This window comes from Somniosus microcephalus, chromosome 5 (assembly GCF_052327205.1).
Source record: "Somniosus microcephalus isolate GS21.2 chromosome 5, FLI_Smic_1.0, whole genome shotgun sequence".
Taxonomy (NCBI): Eukaryota; Metazoa; Chordata; class Chondrichthyes; order Squaliformes; family Somniosidae; genus Somniosus; species Somniosus microcephalus.
In genome coordinates this window covers 206,138,507-206,162,297 of record NC_140991.1, presented here as the reverse complement: position 1 = coordinate 206,162,297, position 23,791 = coordinate 206,138,507, and the positions used below count along the sequence as shown (strand labels likewise).

The following is a 23,791-nucleotide window of genomic DNA, read 5'->3' as shown; positions in this document are numbered from 1 at the left end:
TGCTAGCCGTTCTATGCCCTCCTACACTTTTTTCCACAATTCTTATCACAATTTTCCAATTTGGTGCCATAAACATGTTTTGATATTGTTTATTTTGAATTTCGCAGTCCAGATCATTATGTGTATGCTAAATAAGAACAGCTCCAACACAGACTCGTGTGGAACAACACTCACCACATGTTGATTCTGAGAAAGTTCCTTACCCTGTCATTTGTGCTCTCTAACCATCTAACCACATGGCCACATTCCCCTTATGTTCATGTGCCATTATGTTTGGCAGAGGTCTTTTACATAGTACCTTATCAGACGCTATTTGAAAATTCATATAAACCTTATTCACTGCATTTCCTTTATCTATCCTCTCAGATATAGCTTCAAAGAATTCTAAAAGTTTGGTGAAGCACAGAAAACTTTTAGAAATCCATTATGACTGGCTGTGATTAATTCATGTTGCTTCAAGTAGTTAGTCATTTCATCCTGTATTATAGGCCACAATTTCCCCAACCTCAGCAGGGCCGGTGCGGCGGGATCGGTGGCGTGTTGCAACTTCGCTGCCTGCTCCAGCCCGCTGCCCAAAGTGATCTTACTCTGGTTGGGCTTGTTAAGCCCGCCCAGCGTGTTTCCCAGCCAGTTGAAGGAAGTGGGTCTGATGACGTCATTTGATGACGCGTCATCAGCCAGTTTCCTTAAAGAGACCATGCGCAAATTAATTTTGACAGTTGTGCTGTCAGTGTTCTACAGCATTGAGGTGCTGCAAAAACTGACAAACACTGCACAAAGGTGCACGGTTGCACCCAGGATCTCCCATGACTCCCTCCATATGCTTATGGAGGGAGTCATAGCACGCAGAGAGGTTTTCTTCCCTTCCCATGGGCGGAAGAGTCCTCCCCAGAAGACCAACGCAACCTGGTTGCACATTGCACAGGAGGGCACAAGTAGGGATGTCATCAGGAGGACCAGGCTGCAGTAGCACAAAGCTTTCAATGATCTCAGTAGATCATGAAATGTTACTGCAAAGCCACACTTAAACTCATCCTGCTGTGCCACTCATCACATCCCTATCACTCTGCCTTCCCTACCCTACTCCGGCACATCCTTACTCACACCAACTTACCTTGCACCTCCACCCATCCCTCTCTATCTACATTATCACTTCCCCATCTCACTAGCCACCCCTCACACTCACCCTCATCCTAGTCCAATCATACTAACAACACGCAAGGATAGCCACTTGGGTGTTTTAAGCCAGTGTTCATGTGAAATTTCTGTTAATGTGCTGCTAAACATTGAAATCTTTATTTTCAACACTTTATGTTCTTAGACAGATTGGTGTGCACCTTTGGAAGTGGTTTAGTGAATTGCAGTGAATGGTGAGACATAATGGTACTCCCCGCAATGGTCATGAGTGTGAAAGGAATGGCTTGGGCATTGTAGGGATGCTTTATGGTGTTGGTGTGGGGAGGTGCCAATCTGGCGCATTATGTGGAAGCCAGGGTGTACAGCATCAAGTGAAGTAAATCTGTCTATGGTGAGGTCATCCCTGGTGTCTTGGGCAGCAATGTGCTCGGGTGCTGATGCCCTCTGTCCTGTGCAGCATCAGTTGATTGTGGAGAAGGTTGGTGTTGTTGTTGGTGCTGCTGGTGTGCCTGATGCTGCTGGTGTTGGGGCTGATCATGGTGGGATTCTGAGGACCAAGGTGAGATAGTTTCAAGGGCACCGATGCTGATGGAATAGATGACAGGTGAAGTTCTGATGACAGAAGCGGTCTGTCAGTGGTGAGAGAGGTTGTTCCAATGAGGTGACACTGGATACAGAGTTTGCTCCAAACACTTGCAAGCTGCATAAATCTCAATCTGTCTTCCAAATGCAGTAAGTAAAAGCTTCTGACCTTGGAAGGTGAACAGCTATGAAATGGGAGCTTTACAATTTGTAGCTGTCAAGTTAAGAAATGATCCCATGCTGACACAACTCCTGACCTCCTTAGCTGACGTGATTCCCGAGCAGCGGGGAAGCTGGGGAGGCGAACTCTTAAAACCTAAAGGTGAGCTTAAAATAGTTTTTAAGTGCCTGTTAACATGCTCTTAATCATCTAAATTGCCTCCCCCGCCCCTTGGTGTCAGGTCTGTTCAGCGATGACGGACCCGACATCTTGGAAACTAGCGTGGCGGTGGGTTGACAGCGGGTTCCCTACCCACTGTCAAAAAAAAAATTCCCCACCCGACCCACCACCAAACACGCCCATTGGTCCCCCGAAAAATTCCCCCCATAGTCTCTAGCAGTTTACCAAGAATTGAAGTAAAATTATAGGAGGTAAAATTCAACTTTGGTTGGGGGTCAAAATGGACTTAAATGGAAAGGAAAACTGGGCGGGATGTACAACTGGCGGCCGATCCGATACCACCTGTTTTATGCCCCCACCAACATTTAATGGCTTAACTGTTTCCTTTTTGAAGAGTCACATTTGCCACCTCTAATCTTCTGGCACAACAGAATTTTGGAAAATTATAGTGAGAGCTTTCACTATTTCTTCTCTAGCTTCCCTCAGGATCCTCAGACCTCAGCAATTTGTCTATCTTAAGTTTAAGTAACTTCTTTAGTACCGTTTCTCTTGGAATAACAACCTTCTTTGACTGTTCTACATCACCTCACTTCACTCCTCTCCTCCTCTTTTTCTCTCTCTTTTTTCCTCCTCCTCCTTCTCTTTCTCTTCCTCCTCCTCCTCCTCCTCCTCCTATGTTTCTCTTTCTCCTCCCATTGTCAGCCATGGCTCAGTTGATAGCACTCTCACGTCTGAGTCAGACGGTTGTGGGTTCAGGTCCCATTCCAGAGACTTAAGTACAAAAATCTAGGCTGACACTCCAGAAGTGCCGTCTTTCAGATGAGACATTAAACCGAAGCCCTGCCTGCTTTCTCAGGTGGATATAAAAGATTCCATGGCACTATTTCAAAGAAGCGCAGCGGAATTATCCCCAGTGTCCTAGCCAATATTTATCCCTCAATCAACATCACAAAAACATATTATTTGATCATTATCACATTGCTGTTTGTGGGACTTTGCTGTGTGCAAATTGGCTGCTGCATTTCCTACATTACAACAGTGACTACACTTTAAATGTACTTCATTGGCTGTAAAGCACTTTGGGATGTCCTGAGATTGTGAAAGGTGCTATATAAATGCAAGTCTTTCTTTCATTCTCTTCCCATACCATCACCTCTGGAGTCCCCCAAGAATCTATCTTTTCCCCACTCTCTTTCCTGGTCTCATGCTGCCTTGGTGTCACCATCTGCCGGCATGACTTTCATTTTTATTATCCGCCCTAGAAGTGCTCATTTTTTTTAGTGTCAAATTTTATTTAATCTTCCTTTTCACCCATGGAATCCCAGCTTTCAATGCATTCCCTTTTTCCTTACTGGAATAGACTTGATTTGAACCCTTTCTATTCCCTGTTTAAATATTTTCCATTGCTGATCTAAATTTCTACTTGCCAAATTTTTCTCTCTGCTATATCTTGCCATAATTTCTATATATTTTTTCCAGTCAAGTACCCTTGTCCTTGACTTTTCTATTTCCTTTCATTTTTTTTACTGAACCTAATTATATTGTGGTCACTGCTTCACAAATGTACCCCTACATTTAGGTTACCTACTTGGTTTTCTTCATTGCCAAAAGCCAGGTCAAGTAGTGCTTCCTTCATTGTTGGAATAGCAACACAGTGACTGAGAAAACCATATTGAAAACCATGTTGAACTTAGTGTAAAAAACCTCCCCTTTCTCACTAGAAACATTTTCTCTATCCCATTCCACTTTTGGATAATTAAGACCGACTACAATTATAATTCTGTTGTTAATACATGATAAATGCTCTCCTGGCCGGCCTCCCACCTTGCATCCTCCCGAAACTTGAGCACATCCAAAACTCTGCTGCCCATATCCTAACTTGCACCAAGTCCCGTTTACCGATTTCAAAATTCTCATTCTTGTCTTCAAATCCCTCCTCGGCCTCACCCCTCCCTATCTCTGTAATCTCCTCCAGCCCTACAACCCTCTAAGATTGCTGCACTCCTCCAATTCTGGCCTCTTGCGCATCCTCAATTTTCATCGCTCCACCTTTGGTGGCCCTGCCTTCAGCTACCTAAACCCTAAGCTCTGGAATTTCCTCCCTGAACCTCTCTACCTCACTCTCCTCCTTTAAGACTCTCCTTAAAGCCTACCTCTTTGACCAAGCTTTTTCACCACCTGTCTTAATATCTGCTTATGTGGCTTAGTGTCAGACTTTGTTTGATGCTCTTGTGAAGCACCTTGCATTTATTTACTATGTTAAAGGCACTATATAAATGCAAGGTGTTGTTATCACTAATTTATCTACAAATGTCAGGCGCAATTTCCTTTACACTGTTTGGCAGCCTAAAATATACTTGCAGCTGTATGACTAACCTCTTGTTATTCCTCAAGTCAATCCAAAGCGAATGGGTTTGGATAACTTCTCTATTTAATTCCTTATACTGTACTGCTATGATATAGTCACTAATTAATTAATAATTTATTTTTACAACAGAAAATAATTGCACTCTTATTGTTCCATTTGTTCTACTCTTCGGGTTTAAATGCCATAACTTTGGCTGACATCATATGACCATGTTCCAGAACATCTGGGGCAACTGCTGATATATGTCTGACATAGCACATTACAGCTGACATGTACTACAGGAAGTAGTTTCTTCAAAGATGCATCAGCCTCTTTCCAGTTACCTGCTTGTCAATTTTATGTCTGTTTCAGCAATTTCAAAACATTTATGCAGTGATGATCCGGTATTAGACCCATACCCTTGTGAACACTGATATTTATGTACAGATTTTTAAAACATACCATTTGAAAAACATCTGTAGAAATAATTTCTGGCATGTTCTAACGTTGAAAACTGTAATGTCAAATCTCAAGAATGTACAGAATTTGTTCTGGTTAAGAATTACAGCTAAAACATTAACTTTCTCTTCCAGATGCTGATTGACTTGTTGTCCCTTTTGAGCATTTTCCATTGTTACTACAGATCCATTGTATTGTTTCTCAATGCACAGTGTTCTTTGAACTTTGTCTTAATGGTGTAAAAAAACTACTGCTGTCCTTGAATGATTATAGTGCTGTAGAGAGGGTTATAGTTAGCCAGGGATGGGAAGGTTTAGGCCACGATTTTATTAATGGAGGCAGGTTGGGTGCGGGTCAGGTGGTTTCCATAGAAACATAGAAGATAGGAGCAGGATTGGCCATTCGGCCCTTCGAGCCTCTTCCGCCATTTAATGAGATCATGGCTGATCATCCAAATTCAGTACCCTGTCCCTGCTTTCTCTGCATATCCCTTGATCCCTTTAGCCTCAAGAAATATATCTAACTCCTTCTTGAATATATTTAATGATTTACCTTTTGTAAATCCATGTTGACTTTGTCCAATCCTGTCACTGTTTACCAAGTGCTCTGCTATTACATCTTTTATAATGGACTCTAGCATTTTCCCCACTACCGATGTCAGGCTTATAATTCCCTGTTTTCTCTCTACCACCTTTTTTAAATAGTGGGGTTACATTAGATACCCTCCAATCCATGGGAACTGTTCCAGAGTCTATAGAATTTTGGAAGATGACCAGCTACTATTTCTAGGGCCACTTCCTTAAGTACCCTAGGATGCAAATTATCAGGCCCTGGGGATTTATCAGCCTTCAATCCCGTCAATTTCCCTAACACCATTTCCCTACAAATACTGATTTCATTCAGTTCCTCCCTCTCATTAGACCCTATGTTCCCCGACATCTCTGAAGGTTATTTGTGTCCTTTGTGAAGACAGAACCAATTTATGTATTTAATTGGTCTGCCATTTCTTTGTCCCCATTATAAATTCCCCTGATTCTGACTGCAAGGGACCTACGCTTGACTTCACCAATCTGTTTCTCTTCACATATCTATAGAAGCTTTTACAGTCAGTTTTTATGTTCCCTGAAAGCTTACTCTCGTACTCTATTTTCCCCCTCTTAATTAATCCTTTTGTCCTCCTTTGCTGAATCCTAAACTGCTCCCAATCCTCAGGTTTGCTGCTTTTTCTGGCCAATTTATATGTCCTCTCCTTGGATCTTATGCTATCCCTAATTTCCCATGTAAGCCACGGTTGAGTCACCTTTTTTGTTTTATTTTTATGCCAAACAGGGATGAACAAATTCTGTAATTCATCCATGCGATCTTTAAATGTTTGCCATTGCCTATCCACCATCAACCCTTTAAGTAACATTCCCCAATCCATCCTAGCCAACTCGCGCCTCATACCATTGTAGTTTCCTTTATTTAATTTCAGGACCCTAGTCTCTGAGTCAACTACTTCACTCTCCATCTTAATGAAGAATTCTATCATATTATGATCGCTCCTCCCCAAGTGGCATCGCACAACAAGATTGCTAATTAATCCTTTCTCATTACATAATACCCAGTCTAAGATGGCCTGATCTCTAGTTGGTTCCTCGACATATTGGTCCAGGAAACCATCCCGTATACACTCTAGGAATTCCTCCTCCCACAGTATTGTTACTAATTTGGTTAGCCCAATCTATATGTAGATTAAAGTCACCCATGATAACTGCTGTGCCCTTATTGCACGCATCTCTTAATTTCCCATTTAATGCCATCCCCAACCTCCGCATTACTGTTTGGGGGTCTGTATACAACTCCCACTAACGTTTTCTGCCCCATGGTATTTCTCAGCTCACCCCCTACAGATTCCACATCATCAGAGCTAATATCCTTCCTTATTATTGTGTTAATCTCCTCTTTAACCAGCAATGCTACCCCACCTCCTTTTCCTTTTTGCCTGTCTTTCCTGAATATTGAATACCCCTGGATGTTGAATTCCCAGCCTTGGTCACCCTGGAGCCATGTCTCCGTAATCCCAATTATATCATATCCGTTTACATCTACTTGGGCAGCTAATTCATCCACCTTATTACGAATGTTCCTCGTATTAAGACACAAAGCCTTCAGGCTTGTTTTTTTTAACACTCTTAGACCTTTTAGAATTATTATTTACTGTGGCCATGTTTGATTTACACCCTTGATTTCTCTGACTGCCACTTTTGCTTTTCTCCTTCCTGTCTTTTGCTTCCATCCTTGCTTCCAGTCCCGCTCCCAGCTGCATCTGACCCACAGACGTGATTTTGCCTTGATTGACCTTGTTCAGCCCGCCCTGTGGGCTTGCCGGCCAATTAACAGGAAGCGGGTCAGATGTCGTCATTTGATGACACGTCATTTGCTGGTTTCCTTAAAGGGACCATGCACAATTTTATTTTGACAGTTGATTTCTCAGTGTTTGACAGCATTGAGGTGCTGGAAACACTGACAATCACTGCACAAAGGTGACCTCTTGCACCCAGGCTCTCCAGTGACTCCCTCCATAGGCTGGAATAGATGGCAGCTGCAGGTGAGGTGACAGAAGCGATCTGTCACTGGTGAGAGAGGTTCTCCCAATGAGGTGGCACTGAACATGGATTTAAAAACTTGTATGCTAAAGAAATCTGTAAATGTATTAAAAATGCTGTACCCAACATTTTCTTTCCTCTGAGACTCACCATGTGCAACATTGGATCCTTCACACCACTTCTGCAGCTGCCAGCAATCCAGAAACATTACAGCAGACTCGCAACATGCCAGACTTACCTGGCGTGTTGTCCGGACATCGGGAAACGCGAGCCAGAAGTGGCAAAATTCAAAAATAGGCTGACAATTACTGGCAAGTACCTGTTAATAAGCAGGTAATTGCCTTTAATCCGCTTCCCGGCGCTAGGTGTCGGGTTCATTCGCAAATCGGGGAACCGACACTTGGGAAAGCTGGGATAGCCAGGAATGTTTTATCCCCAAGAATTTTATACTTACCTTTTCTACATTTGTTATAGTTCTAATATTTACATTTTTGAGAAAGTACTGAGATTTTTTGTGCATGGCAATTTTAACCTTAGGAAAGATGCCTGCTTTTGCACAAAATCTTGATTTTAGTTTTAACATAGTGTCAAATTCTGTAAATTAATTTGCATGATTTCTTAACACTATTTATTAACATGAAGAATTTATTTTTAAACTCACAATGCATTGTAGAGTCTTGTTAATCCTCTGATATTGCTGTCTTATAGGATATTCATTTCCACAGGATATGAAAAGGGATTTGCATACTGTAAGATTACCCTTGAGTGGATTTTTTTTATGCACTTTAATCTCTTGGCCCCGATCAGAAGGTCTTGCAACCCTCTGGGTTTGATTTGCTGTGTAATTGGATGCAGTGTCTGACCAGTGCTGTCTGAACTAGTTTCTTTAATGTGGTACCATGCAGAACGGATCGGCCCTTTGAAATCTGCTGTGGTCTCAGGGTGCAGAACTACCACCCCCTGCCTAAAGTTTCTCTAACGTCTGTCTAGAAACTGTTGCCAAGGTTTTTCAGGGTTTATGAATGTGAGCTTTTGTCTGCAGCACACGTCTGCCTTGAGTGCTCACACAGGCCTTTGCTAAGACTCATTCAGATGCAGAAGCCCCTTCCATCACACAAGACAGCCCATTCAAGTCACATGCCTGAGGTCTCTGCAGAATGGAGTGCAGCTGCTGCCACTTTGGTTGCTAACATTAGAGGCTGTTTGGCAAACTTGAGGACGTTAAAACTTCACAGCTCAGAGGACAGGGAACGTATTTGGGATCCTAACACCATGCCGTCTCGGGAACCGTGGTTAGAGAGTGACCAGACATGTCCTCCTGTTCTGCACAAATCCAAAAAGGACAAGAAGCATCAAGAACTGCTGGCTGTGGCACTAGGGATGAAAGTAGGTAGAAGGAATACAGTGTTATGGCAACCTCTGAAACTTTTTGCCTATTCACAGATCACCTCACTTGTCAGAAGAGCTGCTTTGAAACAAACTGAGAACCATTTCAATTATGAAAAAGCTCACAATTTTAAGGTAAGACTGTCTTTTAAATTTCTGTAATTAAACTGCTGAATACAATGAAGGCTGGCATTATTTGTAATTAGCAAATCCTCCATGCTTGACCTTATCGCTGCTAAAAGTAATTGAATGTTAATAGTAATTGGAAGTTGTACAGAACTGTTACCACTTTCACTTCAGTTCAGTATCTTTTAATAAAACATTGCAGGACACTCACGGAAATGTGACTGTTTAGATTTATTTACACTCTTTAAACATGCTTAAAATTCCAAGTATGCATCGTTTCTACGTCAATTATATATTTCAGAATTAGGGATCAGTTTTCTGTTATGCTTCTCGTTAATTAACTGCTCTTTAACTGTATCTAATTAAAACTGGACTGATAATGAAACTTACTATGATCAATGTTTCTGCAACAGAAAGGTGTAAAGCAATGGTAGTTATGCTGGTATGTGATTGAAGTTCTCCACAATCACTGCAGCTGCTGTCTCTTATAACTCACTGTTGTAGAAAATATAAGATTACTACTAATTAGCTTTGTTAGCTACATTATTCTAGTTGTGGCAACCCATAACATTTTCTTCAACAGTCTAGCAAGCATTTTAACTAATGTTTAAAATTAGTGTTACTTAATCGTAAAATGAATCATTCAAACAAAAGTTGTAGTTAGTTTGTCGATCCCTTTAGCTTTGTTTCCTGCTCGCCACAAGTTGCACGCCAACTGGAGATGGCGGGGGTGGGGAATATCAGTCTCTGTGTCCTCAATGCAACTTTAAACTAACCAATAGGAAGTGCACGAGAATGATCGAGAAGTAACTCTCCTTTCGATTTTCCTTTTTTCCTTGGGGAAAGTACATGGCCTCAGTCAGCATTTGCTCAAAATTATGTGACTGAAATTAGGAATTCAGTGGTGCAGGAAACTTTGAACTGCACCTAATTCCTACCATGCCTTGGTGCTAATTTGGTCCTTCAATGCATTGTGCCGCTGTGCTGCCCTTTTAAAACAGAAATGAGCAACAAGATAATCATGGGTGTACATTCATGAGCAGCTTACCTTGTAACTAATCACGTTTGTGTTTGGCAGCTCAAATTTCAACATTCTTGTAGTAAGTATAATGAATTGTGAAGTTGTAGGAGTCTACGTACTCCTAGCAAAAAATACTGAACTCGGAGAGGTTCAACAGAAAAGGTTTAATTGTTGAGACTGCATGTTGAACACAAAAATGGCGTCCGAGACTACACCAAGTCCGACTGCCTTTCATCAGTCCACAGCTTCGACTGCCCCTCCCCCGCTCTGGGCTTAACTATGTTGCAGATCGAGTTTCTTAAAGGTGTGATCCTTCTTAAAGGCATGACGCCTGATTTATAGTCTACGGACCGAAAAGCGGATTGTGTCCTTTCTGTGATCGGTACGCCACACAGCTCCCCCCAGAATCCGCTAGTAGGGAGTGTACGAACCGGCGTGGCGGCTTGATGGCACGGCCGGAACGGCTCTTGGCGGTTGGTGTCGGGAGCGGGGCGGTCGGACGCGTCGGGCTCTTAGGCGGTCTGCCCCGCGGTGGGGGTTGGCCCACTTGAACGGGTTCGTCGCGCTCTAGGTGCACCAGCTTGAGCCAGTCGACCAACACCTTGTCAGTTCTGCCGCCCACTTCGAGGAGGAAGAACTTGTTCCCCATCTGGAGTACCTTGTAGGGTCCGTCGTATGGGGGCCGTAGAGGTCCTCGGTGGGCGTCATGGCGCACGAAAACAAATTTGGCCATGTGCAGGCTAGGTGGTACGCGGGTTGCTGGTTCGCCGTGCCGGCCGGTGGGTACCGGAGCGAACTGTTGTGCTCGGTTGGCGAAAGCGCGGCGTTGCTGGTCAGCCGACCAGGGGGTCGTGGCGGTGGGCAGGAACTCTCCGGGTACGCGCAGCGGCTGGCCGTACACGAGTTCCACCGCCGAGGCTTGCAGGTCTTCCTTGACCGCGGAGCGTAGGCCAAGTAGCACCCACGGGAGGCGGTCGATCCAGGCCTCGTCCTCGAGGCTGGCGCGGAGGGACGCCTTCATGGACCTGTGGAATCGCTCGCATAGTCCGTTGGCTTGGGGGTGGTAAGCCGTGGTGCAGTGAACGGCCACCCCGAGGTTTCGGGCGATGGCGGCTCACAGATCAGAGGTGAACTGCGGGCCTCTATCCGACGTCATGTCGGAGGGGATGCCGAACCGAGCGACCCAGGTACCGATGAACGCCCTCGCGATGTCGGTGGTGGTGGTGGATGTCAGTGGAATGGCCTCGGGCCAGCGGGTGGTACGGTCCACGATTGTCAGCAGGTGCGTGTGACCTTGTGATGGCGGCAGGGGGCCGACGAGGTCGATGTGGACGTGGTCAAACCTTCTTTCTGGCACGGTGAACTCCTCGAGTGGGGCTTTGACGTGCTGGTGGATTTTGGCACGCTGGCAAGCTATGCAGGATCTGGACCAGACGCGCACATCTTTGCGCAGGCTGCGCCAGACAAATCGGTTGGCCACCAGTCTAATGGACGCGCGGGTGCCGGGGTGTGAGAGGCCGTGGACAATGTCGAACACCCGTTTTCGCCAGGACGCCGGGACTACGGGGCGGGGTTGCGCCAAGGAGGTGTCGCATTTGACTGTGACGGCGGATGGGCCGCAGGCGACGTCGGTCAGTCGCAGCCCTGGGAGGGTTGTGGGCGTGGAGAGCAGATCGGGGTCGGTGCGTTGCTCCGCTGCCAGTTGAGCATAGTCCACTGCCAGGTGGGCGCCGTGGACGGCGGGGCGGGATAGGCAGTCGGCCACCACGTTGTCTCGACCGGCGACGTGCCGGATGTCCGTGGTGAATTCGGACACCGCGGCGAGCTGGCGTTGTTGCCTGGCTGACCACGGGTCCGCAGATTTTGCCATCGCGAATGTCGGGTTTGTGGTCGACAAACGCGGTGAAGGGGCGGCCCTCCAGAAGAAATCTAAAATGGCGGACTGCCAGGTACAGTGCGAGGAGCTCGCGGTCAAAGGCGCTGTATTTGGCTTCCGGGGGGCGCAGTTGGCGGCTGAAAAAGGCCAGTGGTTGCCAGGCCCCGTCGACCCACTGTTCGTACACGGCGCCGACCGTGTGGTCGGAGGCGTCTGTGGTGAGGGCCACCCTGGCGTTGGGCTGTGGGTGAGCGAGCATGGTGGCGTCGGCGAGCGCCTTTTTGGTCGAGTCGAAAGCGGTCAACATGTCCGCCAACCACTCGATCGCCATTCTGTCTTTCTTACCCCGGAGGGCTTCGTATAGGGGCCGCATGAGGGAGGCCGCTCCGGGAATGAAGCGGTTGTAAAAGTTGATCATCCCCAAGAACTCCTGGAGGCCTTTGATGGTGGTAGGCCGGGGGAACTGCTGGACGGCTTGCACCTTGGCGGGCAGGGGAATGGCTCCGTCCTGCGTGATGTGGTGGCCGAGGAATTCGATCCTGCTGAGGCCGAATTGGCACTTGGCTGGGCTGATGATGAGCCCGTGCTCACTGAGCCGCTGGAACAGGGTGCGGAGGTGCTCGATGTGTTCCTGCTTGGAGGAACTAGCTACCAGGATGTCATCCAGGTAGACAAAGAGGAACTTCAGGTCCCGGAGGACCGAGTCCATGAGCTGCTGGAAGACCTGGGCCGCGTTTTTGAGGCCGAAGGGCATTCGGAGGAACTCAAATAGCCCAAAGGGGTGATTATGGCCATCTTGGGAACGTCCGTGGGGTGGACTGGCACCTGATGGTAACCGCGCACCAGGTCGACTTTGGAGAAGACTGAGCGGCCGGCCAGTCTAGCCGAGAAGTCTTGAATGTGCGGTATGCGGTACCGATCCGGCGTGGTGGCGTCGTTTAGGCGCCGGTAGTCCCCGCAGGGGTGCCATCCCCCGTTGGGTTTGGTGACGATGTGGAGTGGGGAGGCCCAGGGGCTGTTGGAGCGGCGGATGATGCCGAGCTGTTCCATTGTGGCGAACTCGGCCCGCGCGATCTCCAGCTTGGCCGGGTCCAGCCTGCGGGCGTGGGCATACACCGGTGGGCCTGTGGTGGGGATGAAGTGTTCTACCCCGTGCCTAGCAACTTTTGCGGAGAAGGTTGGGTTGGTGAGGGCTGGGAACTCAGCCAGGAGTGCTGAGTAGTCGTCCGTTGAGCGGGCGCAGCACTGCCACGCCATTTCGGCGGGTTGGGGGGGGGTCATGGCGCCTGGGATAGGTGACATGGTGTTCATGTCCACGAGGCGGCGCCGAGGCATGTCGACCAACAGGCCATGGGCGCACAGGAAATCCGCACCGAGGAGCGGGGAGAGCACCTTGGTGGTGATAAACTCCCAGTGGTAGCAGCGGCCTGCGAGGTCGATGGTGCGGGTGCCGTACGTCCGGATGTCGGTGCCGTTGGCAGCAGCCAGCGCAGGGCCGTGCCCGCCTCGCTGGATCTCGAGGGCGGATGCGGGGATGATGTTGCGCTGCGCGCCCGTGTCGCATAGGAAACGGCGTCCGGAGGCGCTGTCCGTAACGTACAGCAGCGCGCCTGCTTGCCCCACGGCCATCGTGTAGGCCGGTGTGGGGGCGGTTGGAAACGTGCAGGGATGGCTGCAGCGGCGTGCCCGTGCGCCGAACCGGGTATGGAAGTAGCAGTAGCCCTGGGTCGGAGGGCTTGGGGGACGTGGGGGCCTGGGGGGCCTCGTGGCCGAGCTGTGTGGCCGCGCGATAGAGGGTGGAGCGCGCGCCGACGCTGCGGAGGCCAGGTCGGGGGTGACGGCGTGGTTGGAGCCGGTGGACAGGAGCTTATTGGCTTCGTCGGCCAGGGCCTCGAGGTCCGTGAGGCTGGACGCCACGATCACCGGGCGGATGCTGGGAGGTAGTTGGCGGATAAAGAGCGTGCGGAAGAGGGAGCCGGGCGGTTTCTCGTTGGTCAGAGCAAGCATATGTGAGAGCAAGTCTGACGGCGTGGAGTCACCGAGGCCCGGGAGGTCGAGGAGGTGGCAGTTGCGCAAAAATTGGGAGGCTGTGAATTTTTTAAGGAGCGCGGCCTTGAGATGTGCATACTTGCCTTCCTCCGAAGGGTTTTGTAGTGTTGTCCAGACTTTCATGATTGTGGAGCTGCCCAGGGAGGCGAGGAGGTACTCGTACATCGTTGCGTCGGCGGTGATGCCGCGGAGCCGGAATTGCGATTCGGCTTGAAGGAACCAGGCGGCGGCCAGGTTCTCCCAGAACTCCGGCAGCTTCACAGAAACTGCGTTTGTGTCAGCCATGGTTACGCTTAGGAGTCGTCCTGAGCGTCGGGGTCACCAATGTAGGAGTCTACGTACTCCTAGCAAAAAATACTGAACTCGGAGAGGTTCAACAGAAAAGGTTTAATTGTTGAGACTGCATGTTGAACACAAAAATGGCGTCAGAGACTACACCAAGTCCGACTGCCTTTCATCAGTCCACAGCTTCGACTGCCCCTCCCCCGCTCTGGGCTTAACTATGTTGCAGATCGAGTTTCTTAAAGGTGTGACCCTTCTTAAAGGCATGACGCCTGATTTATAGTCTATGGACCGAAAAGCGGATTGTGTCCTTTCTGTGATCGGTACGCCGCAAAGTACTTTTAAACCATGACACAGCATAGTGTAACAGCTCAGAAGGAGACCATTCGGCCCATTGAATCTCTGCCGTCTCTTAGCTGGAGCTATCCAAATAGTTCCACTCTCCTGCTCTCATGAACTAATTGTGTAATTAAACAATTATTCCCCAGTCATCTTTTGGACAAAAAGTGAAGAAATGTTTATTGTATATTAGTTCTAACTGAGGAATTTCAGTTGAGCTATGGGTAACAAACTCCTTGGGCTCAAATTTCCAAGCCCCGTGGAGGTGGGAGTGGGGGCGGAAATTGCAGAACTGGGGGGGCACAAACCCTTCCCGCCCCCAAACCGCCTCCATGCCCGTTTCCCAGGAGGTGGGTATCCGACCTGTGCGGGGAGCCGCCGCCTCCCCGAGGCGGGAAGGGGATTAGTGCCAATTAACTGCCTGTTAACAGGCAGTTTTTGGCCTAATTCCTATTTTTAGCCCTGAAGTGTGGGCTGCCTGATGGCTCCAAACCACACCAAGTTAGCGAGGCGGACCGTTGGCCTGAAGGGTTTGGAGGGTTCAAGATGTCCGGTGTTCAGGTGAGTGATGGGTGCATGAGTGCAGAGGTAAGTGTGTTTGGTGTGTGTAAAGTGTTTAAAGTTACTTACCTTTACTTACTAATGCAGGCTTCCTTCCTTCAGGTCTCGGGAGTCCCTCATCTCACCGGCACAGAAAGCAAAATGGCCGCGAGCTGTCAAAAGTTGCAGCATTCTGCTTTGTAGTCTGGAGAGATTTCTAACTGAGTCTGTGGAGAAGGACTCGAGTTAGAAGTCAGATTGTCAGTGTTTGACAGCTTCACAGAGCTGTCAAATGCTGATATTTTATCTGTCAAAAGCTCTTGACAGATGAAATGTCAATCCCTGACGTCACCTTTCACCGGGTGCCCCTTAATTGGCCTGCTGAGCCCGCTGGGCGGGCTCAACAATGTCAATCAAGGTAAAATCGCGTGGGTTGGCCACAAATCGATGGAGGCGGGACTACAACCCAAAAAGTGGGAGTCCCGCCTCCATCACGTCCCCATTGACAAAATCCAGCCCCTTATGTCCGAACTGTCTCATCCCTTGTGATTTAAATATCAGATGGCCAGCATATTTCTTTTATTGAATCAACACAAGTAAGTGTTTTGGCATTGAGCTGAGAAGTGCTGGAATTCTGAGTGATTACTTCGAAAAAAATCTTGTTATATTCTCTGGAAAGCAATTGGCTTTAGTTCTTCCATTAATTATTACAATAGTAAGCGTTATCACTGAAGAGTGGGTTTCCTGCTGTATGTGCAATTTGAATCAATATGTTTGATCTTGTGCATTATTTTGTTTATCCAGATTGTGCTCGCCTCAAAAAATGGCCTGGCTAAAACCAGACTTGTGTTTTGGTAATGAATCAAAAAGGCTACAGTAAATATTCTAAAAGGACTAAGAGTGTTAAAAAAACAAGCTTGAAGGCTTTGTGTCTTAATGTGAGGAGCATTCGTAATAAGGTGGATGAATTAGTTGTGCAAATAGATGTAAACGGATATGATATAATTGGGATTACGGAGACATGGCTCCAGGGTGACCAAGGCTGGGAATTCAACATCCAGGGATATTCAATATTCAGGAAGGACAGGCAAAAAGGAGGTGGGGTAGCATTGCTGGTTAAAGAGGAGATTAACACAACAGTAAGGAAGGATATTAGCTCTGATGATGTGGAATCTGTATGGGTAGAGCTGAGAAATACCAAGGGGCAGAAAACATTAATGGGAGTTGTATACAGACCCCCAAACAGTAATGCTGAGGTTGGGGATGGCATTAAACAGGAAATTAGAGATGCATGCAATAAGGGCACAGCAGTTATCCTGGGTGACTTTAATCTACATATAAATTGGGCTGACCAAATTAGTAACAATACTGTGGAGGAGGAATTCCTAGAGTGTATACGGGATGATTTCCTGGACCAATATGTCGAGGAACCAACTAGAGATCAGGCCATCTTAGACTGGGTATTATGTAATGAGAAAGGATTAATTAGCAATCTTGTTGTGCGAGGCCCCTTGGGGAGGAGCGATCATAATATGATAGAATTCTTCATTAAGATGGAGAGTGAAGTAGTTGACTCAGAGACTAGGGTCCTGAAATTAAATAAAGGAAACTACAATGGTTGTGAGGCGCGAGTTGGCTAGGATGGATTGGGGAGCGTTACTTAAAGGATTGATGGTGAATAGGCAAAGGCAAACATTTAAAGATCGCATGGATGAACTACAGAATTTGTTCATCCCTGTTTGGCATAAAAATAAAACAAAAAAGGTGACTCAACCGTGGCTAACAAGGGAAATTAGGGATAGCATAAGATCCAAGGAGAGGACATATAAATTGGCCAGAAAAAGCAGCAAACCTGAGGATTGGGAGCAGTTTAGGATTCAGCAAAGGAGAACAAAGGGATTAATTAAAAGGGGGAAAATAGAGTACGAGAGTAAGCTTGCAAGGAACATAAAAACTGACTGTAAAAGCTTCTATAGATATGTGAAGAGAAAAATATTGGCGAAGTCAAGCGTAGGTCCCTTGCAGTCAGAATCAGGAGAATTTATAATGGGAAACAAAGAAATGGAAGACCAATTAAATATATACTTTGGTTTTGTCTTCACAAAGGAGGACACAAATAACCTCCCAGATGTGTCGGGGAACATAGGGTCTAATGAGAGGGAGGAATTGAATGAAATCAGTATTTGTAGGGAAATTGTGTTAGGGATATTGACGGGATTGAAGGCCGATAAATCCCCAAGGCCTGATAATCTGCATCCTAGGGTACTTAAGGAAGTGGCCCTAGAAATAGTAGATGCATTGCTGGTCATCTTCCAAAATTCTATAGACTCTGGAACAGTTCCCATGGATTGGAGGGTAGCTAATGTAACCCCACTATTTAAGGTGGTAGAGAGAAAACGGGGAATTATAGACTGGTAAGCCTGACATTGGTAGTGGGGAAAATGCTAGAGTCCATTATAAAAGATGTAATAGCAGAGCACTTGGAAAACAGTGACAGGATCAGACAAAGTCAACATGGATTTACAAAAGGTAAATCATGCTTGACTAATCTACTGGAATTTTTTGAGGATGTAACTGGTAGAATAGATAAGGGAGAACCAGTGGATGTGGTGTATTTGGACTTTCAGAAGGCTTTCGATAAGGTCCCGCATAAGTGATTAGCGTGCAAAGTTAAAGCACATGGGATTGGGGGTAAGGTACTGTCTTGGATAGAGAACTGGTTGGCAGACAGGAAGCAAAGAGTTGGAATAAACGGGTCTTTTTCCGAGTGGCAGGCAGTGACTAGTGGGGTACCGCAGGGATCGGTGCTTGGGCCCTAGCTATTCACAATATATAATAATGATCTAGACGAGGGAACTAGATGTAATATCGCCAAGTTTGCAGACGACACAAAGCTGGGTGGGCGTGTGTGCTGTGAGGAGAATGCAGAGAAGCTCCAGCATGATTTGGACAGGTTGGGTGATTGGGCAGATGCATGGCAGATGCAGTATAATGTGGATAAATGTGAGGTTATCCACTTTGGTGTCAAAAACAGGAAGACAGATTATTATCTGAATGGCAATAGATTGGGAAAAGGGGAAGTGCAACGAGACCTGGGTGTCCTTGTGCACCAGTCACTGAAGGTAAGCGTGCAGGTGCAGCAGACGGTTAAGAAGGCAAATGGTATGTTGGCCTTCATAGCGAGAGGATTCGAGTACAGGAGCAAGGATGTCTTGCTGCAGTAGTACAGGGCCTTGGTGAGACCACACCTTGAGTATTGTGTGCAGTTTTGGTCGCCTTATCTGAGGAAGGATGTTCTTGCCATGGAGGGAGTGCAGCGAAGATTCACCAGACTGATTCCTGGGATGGCAGGAATGACGTATGAGGAGAGATTTGGTTGATTAGGCTTATATTCACTAGAGTTTAGGAGAATGAGAGGGGATCTCATTGAAACGGATAAAATTCTAACAGGACTAGACAGACTAGATGCGGGAAGGATGTTCCCGATGGCGGGGGAGTCCAGAACCAGGGGTCACAATCTAAGGATAAGGGGTAAGCCATTTAGGACTGAGATGAGGAGGAAATTCTTCACCCAGAGTGTGGTGAACCTGTGGAATTCTCTACCACAGAAGGCAGTAGAGGCCAATTCATTAAATATATTCAAGAAGGAGTTGGATATATTTCTTAAGGCTAAAGGGATCAAGGGGTATGAGGAGAAAACAGGGACCGGGCACTGAATTTGGATGATCAGCCATGATCGCATTGAATAGCGGAGCAGGCTCGAGGGGCCGAATGGCCTACTCCTGCTCCGATCTTCTATGTTTCTATGATTCTATATTTTAAACAGTTGCAGAGGCAATGCAACCTTGAAATAAAATGGCATTACATATTGCTTTGTACACATGGAAAACATTTTTAATGAATGGTAAATAAGTGTCTTTATATAATCAACCAGAAATTATTATCTGTAAATGCATCTTCATGGCAAACTTGCAGCCCATTATTCTGATGTTATTTAAGAGTTGAGAATTTAATAACCTAGGACTCAGTTCAGAAACAGCAGGAACTTTGGGTGCTTGAAGCTTTCTCCCCATAATAATACTATAAAGCCAGCATGTCATGCATTTCTTGAGACCGCCTGATTATATTGTGCAATGTGTCTATTGCATTTAAATTCATCTTTTGTCAAATATAATAACGTCAATTAATGTTTCCAAAATATAGATGTAATGTTGTACATCATTAATATTATGCTTATTTGTAATAACATGCACATTTCACAGTGCTAACTACATTTTTAAATAGCTGCAACTAATAATGAATGTACTATATTACTCTGATAAAGACTTGTATTGTGCTTCCAGCAGTCATAACTGGATGGTTAGTGTTTCAGCCTCAGTTTAGATCATAAATGGAATTAACAAAGTAGAATGTTGTGCAGCAAAATTAAGGCCTAGAAATTCACTATAGCCCCGTTTGGGGCGCCAGCCTCGCCAGGGCGCTAAAAGTAGCGCCCCGGAAGCAGTCACGGCCGCCCGCTGGAAATTCAGTTTGCGCGCCCCAGAGGGAAGCGTGGCGCTACTGGAGGCGCCCCGCATCCCTCTTGGGGCGCTGCAGCTGAATATTGCTGCGCAACGTGCCGCAGCGCCACACGCTGCAGCATGGCGCGCTGCGGTACTGCAGGCCTTCCTCCCCTTAAAGGGGAGGGGCCTTGTGCAGTGCGATCGAGGATCGCGAGTGCCGGCTAAAGAGCCCAGCACCGAGGAGAAGTGCCGGGCTCTTCGAACGCAGTCGGCACTCCGCGGGGGGGGGCGGGCGGGCTCAGGAGGATGGGGACGGCAGCGCGGAGAGGTGCTGGCAGGCGGCCAGCAAAAAAAATGGCCGCCCCGCACCTCTCCTTTAATTAGCGCTTCTACTGCCGCAGGTAGGCCCCCCTGAACCGGTTGCAAATAGCGCCCGGCGTTAAAGCAGGGGGCACATCTAAATATCGTGATCAGGGCGTTAGCGGGGCGCTGCGCACACCGATGATGTCATCGGTAGCGGTGCAGCGCTAACGGCTGGCGCCGCCATTAGCGTCCCGCTGAATTTAGCAGGAGGCGTGGCCAGTGGCTTCCGACCCACTTAGCGCCCTCTTAAGGCGCTAAAGAGTGGCGCAGCCCATTGAAATGCTAGGCCTAAATGTTTAATGAAACATCAAGGCCTAGAAATTCACTATAGCCCCGTTTGGGGCGTCAGCCTCGCCAGGGCGCTAAAAGTAGCGCCCCGGAAGCAGTCGCGGCCACCCGCCGGAAATTCAGTTGGAGCGCCCCAGAGGGAAGCACGGCGCTACTGGAGGCTCCCCGCATCCCTCTTGGGGCGCTGCAACTGAATATCGCAGCGCAACGTGCCGCAGCGGCACACGCTGCGGCACGTCGCGCTGCGGTACTGCAGGCCTTCCTCCCCTTCTTAAAGGGGAGGGGCCTTGTGCAGCGCGATCTGGGGCCCAGCTGGGCCCCCGAGGATCACGAGTGCCGGCAAAAGAGCCCGGCACCGAGGAGAAGTGCCGGGCTCTTGAACGCAGTTGGCACTCCGCGTGGGGGATGCTCAGGAGGCCGGGGACGGCAGCGCGGAGAGGTGCTGGCAGGCGGCCAGCAACAAAAATGGCCGCCCCGCACCTCCTTTAATTAGCGCCTCTACCGCCGCAGGTAGGCCCCCCTGAACCGGTCGCACATAGTGTCCGGCGTTAAAGCAGGGGGCGCATTTAAATATCGCGATCGGGGCGCTGCACACACCGATGACGTCATCGGTAGCGGCGCAGCGCTAAGGGCTAGCGCCGCCATTAGCGTCCCGCTGAATTTAGGGGGAGGTGTGGCCAGTGGCTTTCGACCCACTTAGCGCCCTCTTAAGGCGCTAATGGGTGGCGCAGCCCACTGAATTTCTAGGCCCAAGTATAGTAGACCCAGTAAAAATTCATCAGCCCACCATTTCAGGTTTTGCTGAATATTCAAACATTAAACATGAAAAATTTCCAAATTCTTTCTTTAATCACTTCAAATTTTCACTTCCAAAGCAAACAAGTAAGGATTAGACTCTGTGCAAAGTTTTACATATGCCTCCTTGTTTAATTAACACAAAAACTGGACATTCTGGAAATACACACCATATCTTTGTCAGAAAATGTTCTGATGATAGATTCCACCCTAAATTTGTCTTTTGCTTTCGGATGCTGATTAAACTGTTGTGTATGTTCAGCATTTCTGTTTTTGTTTCTGATTTTCAGCATGCACTCTGTTTTTCAATCTCTCATTAATTAATCCATCCAAGTTCATTTTCTAAAAAAAAAATGGTATTCCTGTTCAATATTAATGTTTGCAAAGATGTGTTCATAAAGAATTTAACAGTGACATAGCAACTCCAGCATACAGCATTGAGCTTTAAATAAGAGTCATGAGATCAAATCCCAGCATTGATGCACAGTTGAACATATATGACCTAATTGAGTAAGATTTGGTAGTTCATAATGAAGTTAGTATATATTTTTTTTTATTCATTCATGAGATGTGGGCATCGCTGGCAAGACCAGCATTTATTGCCCATCCCTAATTGCCCTTGAGAAGGTGGTGGTGAGCCGCCTTCTTGAACTACTGTAGTCTGTGTGTTGAAGGTACTTCCACAGTGCTGTTAGGTAGGGTAGTTCCAGGATTTTGACCCAGCGACGATGAAGGAACGGCGATATATTTCCAAGTCAGGATGGTGTGTGATTTGGAGGGGATCTTGGAGGTGGTGGTCTTCCCATGCGCCTGCTGCCCTTGTCTTTCTAAGTGGTAGAGGTCGCGGGTTTGGGATTGGGAGGTGCTGTCGACCAAAGCCTTGGTAAGTTGCTGCATCTTGTAGATGGTACACACTGCAGCCAAGGTACACCGGTGTTAGAGGGAGTGAATGGTTAAGATGGTGGATGGGGTGCCAATCAAGCGGGCTGCTTTGTCCTGGAGCTGCACTCATCCAGGCAAGTGGAGAGTATTCCATGATGGTGGAAAGGCTTTGGGGAGTCAGGAGGTAGTCACTCACCACAGAACACCCAGCCTGTAGCCACAGTATTTATGTGGCTGGTCCAGTTAGGTTTCTGGTCAGTGGTGACCACCAACCCACCAGGATATTTATGGTGGGGGATTCGATGATGGTAATGCTGTTGAATGTCAAGGGGAGGTGGTTAGACTTTCTCTTGTTGGAGATGGTCATTGCCTGGCACTTGTGTGGTGCGAATGTTACCTGCCACTTATTAGCCCAAGCCTAAATGTTGTCCAGGTCTTGAGGAGTTGCAAAAGGAAATCAACACTGTGCAATCATCAGAGAAAATCCCCACTTCTGACCTTATGTTAGAGGGAAGGTCATTGATTAAGCAGCTGAAGATGGTTCGGCCTAGTACCAATGCTCCCTCTGATTTTGTTTGGCGCCGCGCGGCCCCTTTATGGAGCTGTGCAGGCCTTTCATAATATCGCACATGCGCGGTTCTTATATTGGAAAAGGCGGCTGCATGGGTTTGCTGAAGCACTGTGCGACTGTGCAGCTTACAGGAAACATTGCGTAGAACACTGCCCTGAGGAACTCCTGCAGCGATGTCCTGGGGTTGAGATGATTGGCCTCCAACAACCACAACCATCTTTCTTTGTGCTAGGTATGACTCCAGCCAGCGAAGAGTTTTCTCCCTGATTCCCATTGACTTCAGTTTTACTAGGGCTCGTTGATGCCACACTCGGTGAAATGCTACCTTGATGTCAAGGGCAGTCACTCTCACTTCACCTCTGGAAGTCAGCTCCTTTGTCCATGTTTGGACCAAGGCTGTAATGAGGTTCGGAGCCAAGCGGTCCTGGCGGAACGAGCAGGTTATGGGTGAGTAAATGCCGCTTGATCGCACTGTCGATGGCACCTTCCCTCACTTTGCTGATGCTTGAGAGTAGACTGATTGGACGGTAATTGGCCGGATTGGATTTGTCCTGCTTTTTGTGGACAGGACATACCTGGGCAATTTTCCACTTTGTCGGGGAGTTGCCAGTGTTGCAGCTGTACTGGAACAGCTTGGCTAGAGATGTGGCTAGTTCTGGAGCACAAGTCTTTAGCACGATAGCCGGGATGTTGTCAGGACCCATATCCTCTGCTGTATCCAGTGCACTCAGCCATTTCTTGATATCACGTGATGTGAATCGAATTGGCTGAAGCCTGGCTTCTGTGATGGTGGTGACCGCAGGAGGAGCCCAAGATGGATCATCCATTTGGCACATCTGGCTGAAGATGGTTGCAAACGCTCCAGCCTTGTCTTTTGCACTCACATGTTGGACTCCGCCATCATTGAGGATGGGGATGTGTTCATGGAGCCTTCTCCTCCCGTTAGTTGTTGAATTGTCCACCACCATTCACAACTGGATGTGGTAGGACTGTTGAGCTTTGATCTGAACCGTTGATTGTGGGATCGCTTAGCTCTGTCTATAGACTGCCGCTTCCACTGTTTAGCATGCATGTAGTCCTGTGTTGTAGCCTCACCAGTTTGGCACCTCAGTTTTAGGTACGCTGCTTCTGCTGCTCCTAGCATACTTTTCTACATTCCTCATTGAACCAGGGTTGGTCCCCTGACTTGGTGGTAATGGTAGAGTGAGGAATATGCCGGTCTATGAGGTTGCAGATTGTGGTGGAATACAATTCTGCCCACAGCGCCTCATGGATGCCCAGTTTTGAGCTGCTAGATCTGTTCTGAATCTATCCCATT

The 23,791-nt window shown here is 47.6% G+C and overlaps 1 protein-coding gene across 2 annotated transcripts in view; it reads left to right on the top strand.

The window, feature by feature from the left end:
- Positions 1–23,791, top strand: part of chn2 (chimerin 2) — a 449,790-nt gene that overhangs the window by 366,398 nt on the left and 59,601 nt on the right. For both annotated transcript variants that reach the window (XM_085988610.1, XM_085988611.1), the window contains exon 8: positions 8,897–8,974. In XM_085988610.1, coding sequence (XP_085844736.1) covers positions 8,897–8,974 — 78 coding nt within the window. The remainder of the gene's footprint in view (positions 1–8,896; positions 8,975–23,791) is intronic.